Source organism: Aptenodytes patagonicus, chromosome 10 (genome assembly GCF_965638725.1).
Source record: "Aptenodytes patagonicus chromosome 10, bAptPat1.pri.cur, whole genome shotgun sequence".
NCBI lineage: Eukaryota > Metazoa > Chordata > Aves > Sphenisciformes > Spheniscidae > Aptenodytes > Aptenodytes patagonicus.
In genome coordinates, this window is record NC_134958.1 from 10739277 (window position 1) to 10753617 (window position 14341).

General features: G+C 39.4%; 1 protein-coding gene across 2 annotated transcripts in view; it reads right to left on the reverse strand.

Moving 5' to 3' along the window:
* IGF1R (insulin like growth factor 1 receptor) overlaps positions 1–14341 on the reverse strand; it is a 198232-nt gene that overhangs the window by 28001 nt on the left and 155890 nt on the right. For both annotated transcript variants that reach the window (XM_076347994.1, XM_076347993.1), the window contains exons 6-13: positions 12303–12517; positions 10172–10298; positions 8594–8832; positions 7952–8119; positions 7542–7746; positions 2928–3214; positions 1279–1415; positions 782–941 (exon numbers count right to left, since the gene is read on the reverse strand). In XM_076347994.1, the coding sequence (XP_076204109.1) occupies positions 782–941; positions 1279–1415; positions 2928–3214; positions 7542–7746; positions 7952–8119; positions 8594–8832; positions 10172–10298; positions 12303–12517 (1538 nt within the window). The remainder of the gene's footprint in view (positions 1–781; positions 942–1278; positions 1416–2927; positions 3215–7541; positions 7747–7951; positions 8120–8593; positions 8833–10171; positions 10299–12302; positions 12518–14341) is intronic.

Sequence of the window (14341 nt, forward strand, 5' to 3'; positions counted from 1 at the left end):
AATATGTAATTGTTCACTTGCATATTCACCTTTTTTCCACCTTTTGTTCACCTTGCAATTGTTTATACTTATATTCAGAATATAGACACACTGCTTTTTACTTCAAGTTCTTCAAAGCCCAGCAATTAGAAAACCAAAAAGGAATGAAAGATGGAGTTCCAGTTTTCTGTGGATGTATCTGCTCTACAACTAAATACAGAAGTTCTTGAGAGGGTCTCTGTGGACACTACGGTGGTCGTCTTCCAAAATATAAATTACTCCCATTGTCAGGACCAGCATCACCCTTTCATCAGGATGTTATCTTTATCAAATGTCACTCGGAACAGGTCATATGAAAAAGCATCTTGATATTTAAAAAACCTGCCAGCCAAAAAGCTAAACAAATTATTTGTTTCTTGTATTATTTTGCAACTTAAAGCAGGTTTGCCTTAATGCCACAGGTTTTGTACAATTCAAGTCCATGTTGTTATGGCTAACACGACATTCCCAACATAGTTGTACATCACAGGAAACCACAGTAGTGTGTTCTACACACCCACCACCTCTCGAGTATGTACAATGCATGCAAGAAAAGGACCACACCTCAGATACACCTCCTGGTTGTCAACACTTGCCAAAAGAATGGAACAGAGAAGAGTTCCCAAAGAAGCATCAGCAAATAAGAGGAGTATTCAGAGTATAGACAAGAGGCTCATACGCCCAGTTACATACGTAAACATCAGGAATTATTAAAAAGTCAATCATCCCCCAGTTTGACACAACCAACAAACATTCGTCTCACATTTGGGTTGCACATAGAAAGAGACTGGCTCAGTCCATGACCCATTTCCAGCTAATGAAGTGGCCTGAACTCTAGCAGAATAGTTTCCGGGGTTCAGATGAGTTAGTTTAGCTCCTCCAAGCTTCTTGTATTCCTGTCTGGAAACGCATTCCCGCTTCTCCTAAAAGAAAAAAGCAATTTACAGTTCACGTTAATATCTTCACATTCCTTCATTCTTGAGAAAACAATATGGCTGCAGGATAAGCTAATTTTTATAACTAAAAGCCCCGTCTGATCAGTTTTTCTTCAAACACCTTAAGGAGATACGTGCAATTCAAAAATTATCAAAATAAATGAAACAAAGGAACGGCATGCTGGTTGGTGCTGGGTGTTTGAAATCACAATTTCTATCTTTGGTCTGCAGCACTGCACAGAAGCGTGGTAAGAAAGATCCCATTTTGTGTATAAATTAAGAGTTACAAGCAGTAACTCTTAACAGAGAAATGTCAAATCCTCACCTCTCCATGCTGCCCATATTTGATTTCATACATTAGTATCAGCCCATTTGGATTTGCAGGCTCTAACCACTTCAGGTAGACGGTATTTTCTTCTTTTGCTTCCCATGCTACCGTTCCTGGAATGTTATCTGCTCCCTCTGTAAAATATTTACAAGTGATGTGAGAAGAACACCTATTACTGAAACAGGAACTTATGCAACAATTGAGGAAAATAAAAGGTTCATACTATTCTTTAGGTATTGAAGCATTGCAGTAAGTGCTATTCAAAGATCCAGAGAACAAAATGCATTGGCCAGGGGCCTGTTGGAGAGATCAGCAGAGTCTAAACTGCTGGTTGCCAGAAAAACAGTGCAGTGTATACAGATTCACCAGGTATGGGCTCTGTTAGTCACTATGCTCTGTGTGCCAGAAGACCCGTTTATCAGCATCTGGTTCTTCCTTCCAAACTTTCCACTACATCAAAACGGTGTAGACACAGCTATTCCCACCAAATGGCTGTAAACAGCAACCTGTCTGCAAATGGCTGTAAAGACATAAGATCTGCCCCACTGACATCCCTTTCCTAAAACATCGTCTTAGGGAATCTGTCACAGTTTAAAACGGAGTCTCATCAGCAATTCAGGAATTGCTTTATCCCTATTTCATCCTTGATAATTTTGTGTGTTTTATTCAAAACGTAACAGGAATATGAAGACAGTTTCAGTCAGAGAAAAAAAGACCACTTTTTAAAAAATACAGTTGTTAGGTTTAGAAGAAAACAGAATTGGTTAGCCTTTTATTTTCAGAGCCATGCGCTGAAAATCTGGGAACACTTATTTCCTTTTCCCTGATCTCACAGATTTCCTTATTTCCTTGAAATAAGCAATACTTTTTGGTTTTTTACTGACACAGCTCGATCTGGATTATGATAGTCTTTCCTTCCAGAAACAAAACAAAATTGCTACCATTCTGCATCAAATATTCCCAGACATCTGCTGGAGTCAGAAGCTCTTTGCTGGATGCATATGAGCTTACACTAAAATCATCTCTATTCTTCTCAGAAGAAGTACAATCTGTAAAAGTCCCAAACACGAGTACAGCATTCAATGCTTCCTATTTGAAGTACTCTAGATGCCGGCAATTGGGCACAAAGCAACACAGTACTCCTCCTGTTTCCAGGCTGGACAAATGCATGGTCATTCTGTGACAGAAGAAACATTTGGCAAACATTCCCACCAGCAAAACCCTAACATCTGCAAACAGTTCAGAGCGAACACAGCAAAACTAAACATTAGCTGAGAAACGTTGCCCTGTCTATTCAGCATACAGGGAACTGAAGAATAAAACCTTTCAACCCACCATGTCTGTGGTTATCACCTATATCGCTGGGAAACAGATTCTCTCATAATTATCTCAGTAGTCAATGCACACACTTCTACCTTTCACCAGATCACAGGATAGACTCAATACATATCACTCAGTACACACGAGACCAGTCAAGGACATTAAACTACTGTAACAAAGTTTTATATAGTTCCAATTTATTTTCTTGCATAGCATTTTTGTATTATACCCCAATATTTTTCTAACTGTTTTTGGAAGGCCTGTCCTCCCCAAGATTGATCTCTCCCCAAAAAATAAAACAAAGCTTTATACTTGTGAGAGCATACCTGAAGGCATGGTTCTTGCAAAGACAAAGTTGGAAGCACTACAACCAAGTGTGTCAGCTTCATGGTTGCAGCTGTGAATATCAATGCGGTAAAGAGTAAAAGGCTGGAGATGGGAGATCACAGTTCTCTCCTTGCCATCCACTTTGGTCTCAAAGAACGGGTATTCCACCTCACTCTCCTCTGCATCAGAAACATTGGTGAAGTGATCTGTCCCAGTCGCATTCCTGTTTCGAGTGGCCAAAGTGGCATTTGCGATTCGGAACACATCCCTCCGCTTCCGATCAGGTCTGTGGAGCAAACAGACAGGTATAGAAAAGGTCTCTTCAGAGAAACACCACTTTTCCTCCAGCTCTGTGCAAAAAAACCCCAGTAAAATAGGTAATTCTGCTATTTAAAAAGCTAAATAAAGGAAACTGCAAAACAAGAAAGCTTTCTCTTAATCTGAACCTGCAGCATGTCAGCACATCCTATTACTCTCTCTTTTGGTCAGAAACCAATCAAAACTCTGAAGCTCACACTGCGCCCCAAGATAAATGTGCAAAATTCTGGCCTCACACAAGAAACTAAAGCAAAAATGGCTTCACTGTTATTCAATAAGCATCCTAGATTTGTACTTAATGACAGTAATGTTGACAATTAAAATAAAAATCAGATGTTAAAGGTTGAAAAGGTTAGGGAAAAAAGTGTTTTGAAGTTTGCTGGATTAGCAAAGCTAACTCCCAGTAGGCTTAACTTTCTTTTCAGTTGCAATGAAATTACAGAACTTTGAATGTATTGCACTGAGAAAAGAAACCTTGGAAGGTAGCTGAAGACCATGAATGTTAACCACAACTAATGTGTGGTAATTTGTGTATCTCTACTTCTATCACCCAAACAAAAGCTCTGCAAAGGAACAACTTTCCTATATGAGAAAACACAGCGCTAATATTGTGCGTAGCAAAGAGTTCGCAGAGCAACTTTGCTTTGCCTTACAGGCATCTGTATGAAATTTATGCAGAGTTAAAAACTTGAGAAAGTAGCAGCGTTGCTGTAAATCCTCAAGTCTAAGAAACTGTTGTAGCGGACAGGCCTGACTATCAGTACAAGCGTCAATATGAAAATACTCTTATAAACATTTGGATGGTATTAGCAACCAACACGATTGCTACACATTACACTCGTCACTTGGTCTTGTGTCAGATCCAAGGCTGTTTTGCACAGGAGGACTAACTACACAGGGCAAGCTGCCTTTTCCAGCTCCTGCTCTCCTAGTCTCCGAAGTTTGCAGGACTGCTCACACCTGGAAAGCAATGCACCAGGGGAGTTAAAGAAGAATGTAAGAAGAGTCACACTACAAAAATAGTTTTGGCTTGAATCCTGTCCCACCTGAAATCACTTAGCCAGTGCCCATTTAGCACCTGGGCAGTGCAACAGTTATCAAGGACAAAGGTGAAGTCTAACACATTTCTATCAGAGAGTGAGTTACAAATCAGGCGAATGAGGCCTCCCTCAAACACATAACAGGAAGAAAGATGACTCAATGGGAGAAGTTAATTCGCTGTCAAATATACCATCTTAGTACATTCAGCCACAAAACAACATGCTGCAGGGAGAGCCAAAAACAGGCTGACTTGGTTTTGAAATCTTCTGGCAGAGGTTGGATGAAATTTTTTTTTAGGAGTTCACTACAAAATTTTCCAAAATCCTTTCACTATGTCTCAAGTAGTCTTCTTGACACTTTCAGATGCCATGTAAACCACAGCACAGAAATAAACGAAGACAAGGAAAAAACTTCCTATACGAAGAAATTGTTTTAACCTACATACAAGTGAATGTCATAACTTGTCAGTGGGGTATGGAGGAATTTCATAGGAGATGTAAGCACTTGCGCCTCCTCTGCACTGGTATTTATGGAAGTTACTAATGCTATCTACACCTTGCTTAGGATGAATATTCATGTACTGCTTTAATTCAGTGGGAAGGACAAACTTTTGAACCACTAAAAGCACACGGGATGCCCAGCACTGAACTGATGAACATTTGCACAGATTTTGTGATAAAAGCAGTGAAAATAAGAAGTGCATTTTCAATCAGCCACAAAAGCATGTGCCAGTGCAAGAACCCAAAAGGCATGACGACTTTGTCTGTCACTGCTTTTATGGGATGCATGAAGTTTCAACTGTTTGGTGGTAACTGGGGTTAAAAAAAAAAAAAAAAAGAAAAAGCACAGTCCTATTTGCCTTTGGGGAAAAAGATAAAGAGAAAGCAACACAAAACTTGTTGGTGAAAACTACAGTCGTACCAGGAAGAGAAGACGACCTGCAGGATAACCACAAGGCAAACATGATTAAAACATCAAGAGATTTGACACCACTGCTTTTCTGTCAAGCAGCTTCCTGCTTTCATGAAAGGCACAGATAAAGACAAAAAAACAAGCATCCACGGAAATAAGGAAAAGTCTAAAGATAAAAACATGAAAATTCATCTATTCTGTTAAAGGAGAGGAAGGAAGAGAAATGCAAGAGAAAAAAATAGAAAATAACACTATAAAAATTAAATCAAATTGAAATTAAAAGAAGAAAAAAAAATGTGGGTCATTTAACATAAAAGCTAAACTGTCTCATACTTTATGGCAATTTTAACGTTACTTCTCAGATACCTTCTACTACAGACAGAGCCCGTCTCATCCTGCTCATTAGAGAACCAAAAAACTTGAAGAATAACTCATTCTCCTGTGGTTTTGAGTGTCTCTTCAAGACTGACCATAGTCCTAATGTTTGAAATCTACCTCACCACTGCAGTAGTATACATGGGGTCATCCAGACGTTGCACACAAGATTAGATCAACAGGCTTTTTAAACAACCTTAAAACCACCCAGTCAAATATTTTCACGCTGTATTACATGCTGCATCTCTTTCATAGTATCCTGGAGACAGGTAGAACACTGGAAACAAATACTACTATTGAGGCTTGCATTAAAACGTTAACTAACTTCTCTCTTGGGGGGAAAAAAAAAAAAAAAAAAAGACATCAGCAAGTAATGAGCTGCTTAGATTTGTCCTATGGAGATGTCTCACTAGCTCATAATCTTTAATTTCCCTGACATACAATCTCTAAAGTTGCTTAGTTATGCAGCTATTTCTGAGCGTTGTACCTTATCTGCCCTTGCTGTTACAAAACACACCCTTATGACAGTAAGTTAAGAAAAAAGGGAAACGGTCAAGCTTTCAGGAAATTCTTTCTGAATTGGTCAGTTTATTTGTTACTGTCTGAGTTCAAGGTTCTATGAGTTTCCTTTGGGAGGGGGAATGCAAGAATATTTGGGAGAAGATAAAAAACGCACATTAAATGACAAAGCTTTGGTGAAATAAAAAAACCCCTTTGTAATAGACTTTCAAGTAGTTTAGACCTGACACATGCCTCTCAAAACCCCTTGCTGTGCTATTTCATCAAGTCCAAAATCAGATCACATTTACAAGGTTTCACATTGCTTAGGAATTACATCCTGGCCAGTCATGGTGGCTGTTACTTCTCTCTACCTCACCTTTGCTGCTGGTTCTCGTCGTCAGTAGGGACACACTGCACAAGTTCAACCACAAATGCTAAACGTGACTCACGCACAGCTCAGATACAACATTTAGCACTTCCAAAGAGAGGCAGTATTTAGTTCCTCGTTTTTTGTACAAAGCTAAGCAGCTCTGCACACATCACAGTCCCAACCCCAAACAAGTCAATCCACACATCCTTGAATAAAGGTCCAAAAATCACAGTGGAGAGTGAAATAAACCAGTTTTAATGAGCAAAGCCACACTTTAGAGTTCTCAAGCGCAGGACTTCACCATTAACGTCACCTGCCAACAGAGACAATGAGAACATGCACAATTGAAATCTGATTACTTAGAGACTGTAACATAACAGCTATACACTGTGTGCTAGGCCCTAGGATCCAATTATCCAAAGAACGAACAGCTTACATGAAGGATGAATTGGAAACTCAAGGATCAAAATCACCAATTAATTCAGTAGTATCTACTCTACATTGCAGCATAAAATCATTACTATTCCACTTAATGCGTAAGCGGTAGTGTTTATCATGGAAGAATGGGCATATTTAATATTTCTCTGCAGCACAGACCCAGGAAACCAATATGCCCTTTGCAATTTGTGCAGTGAGAAAGGAAGACCAGTTTCAATTCTGCGAGGTGACTATGCCCTCAATTTCAAAGGCAAATAAATCTTCAGATTAGGAACACAAGCACTTAAATGGCTATTTAGAGAAAGATCACAACTGAAACCCTGTCTGCCACGTGTTGCTCATCTCTGAAACCCTTATAGACAAAGAGCTCCTCAAGTGACTCTTGACTCTGAAAAGAAACCATCACTAAAGCCCTTGAACAATATAGGTAATAACCCTCACTATTAGATAAAATTGAGAAAGAGAGACAAAAATTAGTGAGTAAAAGAAACTGCAAAGTAAGGCTGCGGATTGTCTTACATAAAAGGAAAGGCAATGTTTATGTGTTTCAGGTGTTATCTACAGATACTTTCATGTCCAGGAAGCCTGAGCTCTAGGAAATGCTAAAAAATAAATTATTAGCCCCACTTGCAAAGAGAAAGTGTCCAAAATCCATTACCTGGGGACAAAGATGGAGTTGTGAAGGAAGTTCTCAAAGACTTTCCGATACTCTGCTTCCTCCTTCTCAGCTTGCTTTTCTGCCTCTGTCTTGGGACAAGCACAACAAGGTCCTTTTTCTCCCCCACAGCCCTCTGGTTTGGTGGGTTCAGTAGCTTCTTCTGTATCAATGGTCCCATCAGCGTACCTTCGAATTGGGACTTTATCTTCAAAGAAAAGAACAGAGGTGGCTTGCTTCTTTTCTCTCCATATTATGAATAAGCAACAATCCATGTCTACCCATTCCCTTCTACTTGCTGTTATTCACAAAAGAGTTGTGAAGCAGGGGACAGACTTTAGCTCTTGTAAATAAAGTGCACTGGCAGGTGAGAGTCACAGGCATTTCAACACAACCATGTTTCGTTTTCCTACCTTTGGAGCAGTAATTGTGTCTGTAAAGGTAACTGTCCTGAGGTTGCTGCTGCCATCGTACAATGTAGTATGAGAGGTTGCCATTGGGAAGAGAGGGAGGATTCCATTTCACAATCAGCTGGGATGAGGAGTTGGATGCTGAAATAACATCCAAGGGAATGGATGGCACTGGAGGGGAAAAAAAGAAAAGGAAGGTATTTAAATCTAGAGCATTCTACAACGTATTTCGACGCAAGCTTTCACAGTGAATCCCAATCCATTTCTGTACTGCAAAAACACCCACCATCCTATTTCAAAGAAAAGATTTCGTACTTATGCCCCACTAACAATGGTTATTAAGGGTTCAACTGCAACCACGTGCAGTCCCAATCCACAGTTGTACTTAAATTTACCTTCACCAATCGAACAAAGTCTGAAATCCTAACTCCAAAAAACTCCCATAGTTCCCAATGAAATCAATGTGCGAACGTGAGTTTTAATTCAAATCTTAACGCTGCTTTCATAATTACTGAAACTTTCTAGCATTATGCACAACATCTGCACATAAATTCAATTTCTGTATTAACAACAAAATTTGCATAATAATATAATAAGCATACCTGCAGCATTATCAACCTCTTACCCAAGAGCCCAAGATCTCACCTGCAGCATTGGTTCGTATATATACAATTTCACTTTTTGCTCCATGAATATGATGGTTTTCCATCATTGTGAGAGTAACAGCCTTGACATAAATGGCATATTGAGTCCAAGGTTTCAATCCCTGCAGTAGAATTCCAGGATTGTTCTCTTTGTTTGGTGGCAGGTCAACATCGACCATGTTCCAGCTATTGGAGCCACACGCATCTTGCCCATCATACTCCGTCACATTTTTGAATGGTCTGAAACATTGAAAGAAAAAAACAGTACAAAATATTTTCTCCTAAAAATTGTCATGTATTTATGAGAGTGCCTCACTTCAGTGTTGCTCAATGAAACAAATAAAGCTTACTTGTTTTCCATAGCAGAATAAAACAGAATAAAATTTGTATTTATTTCCAAGCACTACAAAATTCAGAGTTCAGCTTTAGCTGCAGGTCTTACCTTCAGTCACTAGCAATAAGGCAAAGTTCTCCAAGAAAACACTAAATTTCTTTTTATCCAAAACAGACAGTGAAATGCTTCAGACATATTTAGACTTTAGCTAAGCATACATGAAACAGAAGCAACTCAAAACAGTTATTGATAGTGGCTGAGCTTTTTACCATAAAGAACCCAAACTTCCATGACTGGCCTTGACCAGTCCAACAGGCTTTTTTTCCCCTTTTATTTCCACCCAATGCAAACACACTTATATAGTCATATAGTTCTACTTTTCATAAGTTGCAACACTGGCACAAGAGCATATAAAGTACTGTTCTTGTTATTAATTACTATAGGCTCATCAGCACTAAGTGTATTGCATCATAGTACACCGTCACAATGATACTCTTTTTCAAGCGATGCTGGACATTAACAATTTGTGCTTCTGTGTCTCGCAGTCTTGCTCCGTATGTCATTACCAGCATTCTGAACCTCCCTTTCACACCTCCAAACTGCTTGGAGAGTTATTAGTGTGCTCATTTGTATTTTGACTATTTTAAATCTGAGACACTACAAGGATGTGCAAAGGCAGAGACACCTCCCAAGAAATTCGGATCTCTCCGGTAACTGCCCCACTCCTTCATTATCAAGAGATACTAATGCAGAAAACTACCAAAGCTAGATAACCTAAATAACCCCAAACCCTGAGTAGACAAGTCAGCAAGGTGATAGGGCAAACTCCTGACCTGTGATGCTCTCTAGTCAGTACTATGACTAGAGAAGGAAAAGATCTTGGTAAACATAATGACATGACTTATGGAGAGCTCTAAATTAGACCCCTGAGAACAGCCAAGCCATCCATCTAATTTTTTTTCAAATTTGAAACTTCCTGATGGATTTGGAATCCATTTGTAGGCTTCAATCAAAACAATCCTCTTTTGAAAGGGACCTTGTGCTCCACCAAGAAAAGAATTTGAACAAAAGTGGGACTTGAGGATGAAATATGTAAACTGGATGAGGTACGTAAACTGCATGAAATAGGAACTACCCAAAGGACTTTGCTGACTAACTTTTTCTCACTAGAAAACCAACAGTCAGAATAGAATTGTCTACTATCCCTTGGAATGTCCCAATTAGTCTCTGACGACATCTACTTACGCTTCTTTGTAGTAAACAGTGAAGCTAATGAGATCTCTATAATCTGGAGGGCGATACCGTTCCCATGTTAATTTAATCCGATTCTTGAGCGTAGTGTTGGAAACAAAACGCAGAATGTGGCTTTCACCTGCAATACAAAAGGACAGGACATGACAAGAGTTAGCATCACATCACCTCTTAGTTTTCACTGTTTCTTAGGTATCAGTTTTAGCTAATTAGCCTTTCCAGTAGTGCCTACGATACCACAGTATACCAACAGCCTTTGTCTCTGTAGAGCTTTGTATTTCATCCTACTACATTTGAGTGCTTAAGGGTAAGCAGTGACCTTGGCAATCATTTTAGAGTATGTGGGAGCTACTTGTTATTATTTTTTCTGAAGCAGATTTTCTTTTAATGCATCATCAGAAAGCTCTCGAAAACTACTTCAGACTCTCCCTGAGCAAGGAATGGAAGTCTTGTTTATTCACAGGACTGGTTTAGAAGCACTAAATCAATCATCCAACTCCAATGCACGTGCAGAGCAGTAACTGGCCTGTGGGTTCTCACTGTCCAGGACAACTTTTGACAACTACAGTTTGTTTTCCTGGGGAATGGACAACATGGAAAGGACAAAGGAGTTTACATTCCTATTCATGAGAGGCTGGACTAAGAACTCCAAAACTCAGTTCATATACGGCACAACCATTTGATGGCAGCAGCTTCCAGCTACTCTTCTGAACAGAGCTGGATGGAAGCCGGCAGCTTTGAAATGAATGGCTTCCCACTACCAACTCACTGAGCTTTCCAATCCAAACCAAGAAAGCATTTTAAAAAACTTAATTCTTGGATGAAGAAATTGTGTTCTAAATGTCAACTGTGAGTTAGTTTCTAATGTTCCATAGAAGTCTCTGAAAATAAAGGGGTTTTCACCCTCATGTACACTGGCACTACTGGTGCTTTCTTTTCAAAGGCAGTTTAGCTTTTGTTGATTCTTTTCCTCTTCTCAGAGTCAGAAAGCTTTCTGTAATGTTTTTCTAAAAAAAACAGGCAGCGGCTGGCACTAGCCTCAGTGGTAGTAAGGACTGGCTGTGTGTCTGTAACTCCTCCAGGACTGCAAGCCTTTGCTCTATTGAACGTGCAAAGAATGGAGTGTACTTACAACAAGAATCTATGCCATCTGCATTTATGCATCATGCCTAACAAGACATTCAGCAGAGTTCGTGTCCTAGCTTTGTAAACACCATCCAGAACAGGGGGACTTGACTTATACACAAGATCTATTTTAAATTTACTCAGCTCCAAGAACACCACAAATAGACCAAACAAAAACGCATTGTCAGTTCTAAGAGTTTGAGGTCAAATTTGTAAGCATTCTGTCGTCTTAATTCCTAGATGAGAGATTGCCTTTAAATGTGTTGGTTACACCTGGAGACCTGATGTGAAGACCACCAAAGCCAAAAGAGGACTTTCCAATAACTTTGACCACTGCAGAATCTAAACTTAAATGCAGAGACACTGAAGTTTAGGAATACTGTAGAACACTAAAAAGTGTTCTCAATTGAAAAGCAAGTAATTTGAAAATAAAGCACAGAAAATTGAGTTTACAACAAGCACTTCTAGCAACAAGGTACAATATTCAGCAGAAGCTGAAAAGAAGCTTGAACATAACAGAAACAGTTTGTTTTGGCGTCTGTGGAATTGTTATTCAGCAGCCTCCTTAGTATCAAGAAAGAGTAGATACCCGAGAGAGGAAAATACCTATAATGATGTACACTTGCAAAGGAAACAGAGAAACTGCTCCTCGTTGGATGTACCAAAACACTAGATTTTATTTCCCATTTCCCAGGTATGTTCCTATTGTTATACGATGCTACTGTCACAAAAAAGGGTATTTGGAAAGCAGTCGTCTTCGTCATGGTTTTTACAGATGAGAAAGTGACTATGTAACCACATAATTTTCCATGCATGCGAACATACTTTCACGGCTACATTTTAAAAATTGAACAAGTAGAATGAATGAAAGCCTACTGTAATTTCTAAACTCTAAATATTGTAATGGTCAGCAACGTGGCAGTGTGTTGGTTTGGTTTTTTTGGTGACACCCTCCTATGCAGTTTGCCTCAAGATTTTTTTTGTTTGTTTGTTTACTTACAAGAGGCTCTCTCCCCATTGTTCCTTGGATTTATATCTCCTTTGCTCTGTCGTCCCTTGGTTCCCGAAACTTCCTCCATACGGTAAATTTCAGAAACACAGAGTTTAGGATTAAATGCAAAGTACATTTTCCCCTCCTTGATCGTCAAGTTATGATGGTTCCAGTCCCACAGCTGCTGAAGATTGTGGTTGTCAAGCACATAGAAGGAATAATTCCTAGAAAGAAATTTTTGAAGGAAAAATATTAGGTTTCATTCATAGCCAATTCCAACCAAGAATACCTTCATATAAGCAAACTTTAAAATACTGTATTTCCTCTTACTACTTTAAATTGGTGTTCAGCAGAGTAAAGGATTTTCTTCTCTCCCATGGAGCAAGTTTTCCCTGAATGCTCACTTTGGTCAGAGGGCAGGGAAATGACTGTACCACAGGACTCCACAGCTGACACCACACCATGTAAAGCCCGCTCTAACATGTGTTTTAACAATTGTATAGAAGCTGCTATGAGTAATATAAATTTATGTCCTCTGAACAGCAGGTCTCTACACTGGATTTTCCATTTTGTGGCAAATGGGAAGCAATAACCTTACATACCTTACGGGAGGAAAAGCATGGGGCAGTTGTGACAATAAAATACAATAATGACCACAGCTGTCTTGCTTATGTTTACAAAAACAACTGTAAGAGTTTGCACAGTGAGGTTTCCTTGCCTCTCTGTCTTAGTTTACCTCTTGGCCCAATAAAGATTTCCTACGTTGTGCCAAGTACACTTGCGCCTATACATCAGAACCTGACAGTAAACAGTTGCACTGACTGCACAGCACAGGATCCACACTTCAAAGTACAGAACTAACAACACAGGCAGCAGCATGTGCTGAGCCCATTCCCTAAGCACAGCAGTGGAATAACATGAACATCCTTTATTTCCACAGATACTAAATGCAAAATTGTGTGTGTAAATCCTATTATATATTAAGATGATATTCCTGGTACCACTCGATTGTACTGAATTGTAAAAAAAAACAAAAACAAAAAACCAACCCAAAACAACAGGTGCAGCAAAAGCAAGATTATAGCCTCAACATCGGCAGCAAGACAACACCTGCAAAGACACTTGCATTTTGGGATGGTGCAAGAATGGAGACAGGAAAGCACAATTGGGAAATGAGTTAAAGATCTGTGTAGCTGATGAACCTAAATCAAACCAACCCATCATGGCAGGATTTATTATACTCTTCTGTGGAAAGTCCCACCAATGTTAACTACATCAACATAAAATCCATTATTAACACAATGAAGCCTTGCAACTTCTGCAAGCCATTTTGCATTGGTCAGCCCACATCAACGTAGTTAAACTAGCCTTTCTACGCATCCTTTTAACTACAGTCAGCATTTCTGCAGGGTAACATGGCAGACAAACCACGGGACTCGTAAGAAGCTGACATACTACTCATTTATGGTTTTCCTTCAACTACTTCATTTAAAAATGTAGCATTAATTCCTCCCTCACCCAACCTGAAGTGAAAACTGTGCATTCTGGTTGCAATCCGTGCAGACCACAGTTGGGGTTTCTTATAACATACCAAAATGCTGAGTCTATCTTCAGAACAATGTGAAAGATAAGTGGTTTCTCCTATTTCCAACTATCCCCTAATTATCCAGGACCTGACTGCTAATGAAGTCTATATACCTGGTACTACTTCAGACAGATGCTGAGAAGAATATGCTCAGTTGACAAGGGAGCACATACATGTTTGTGTTTTAAATGCATCTTGCCAGGAGAGAACAAGGATGCTAAACTGCATGTGGGATTTGACAGACATCATCAAAACCTGTGTTTATTTGAGACACCTATTACTCTGTTACAGATGATTAAAATCCCTGCAGCTCCCTGTGCACTGCTGAAAAGGTGACACTTCACCATAATTAGCCGCGTGAATAAGTGATGGCAACTAAGCTCTTCAGGAAAGACCCAAAAAGCTGGACTCAGATTGAACACAATAAACACAGGTGTGGCTCCACAACTACAGAAATAATCTT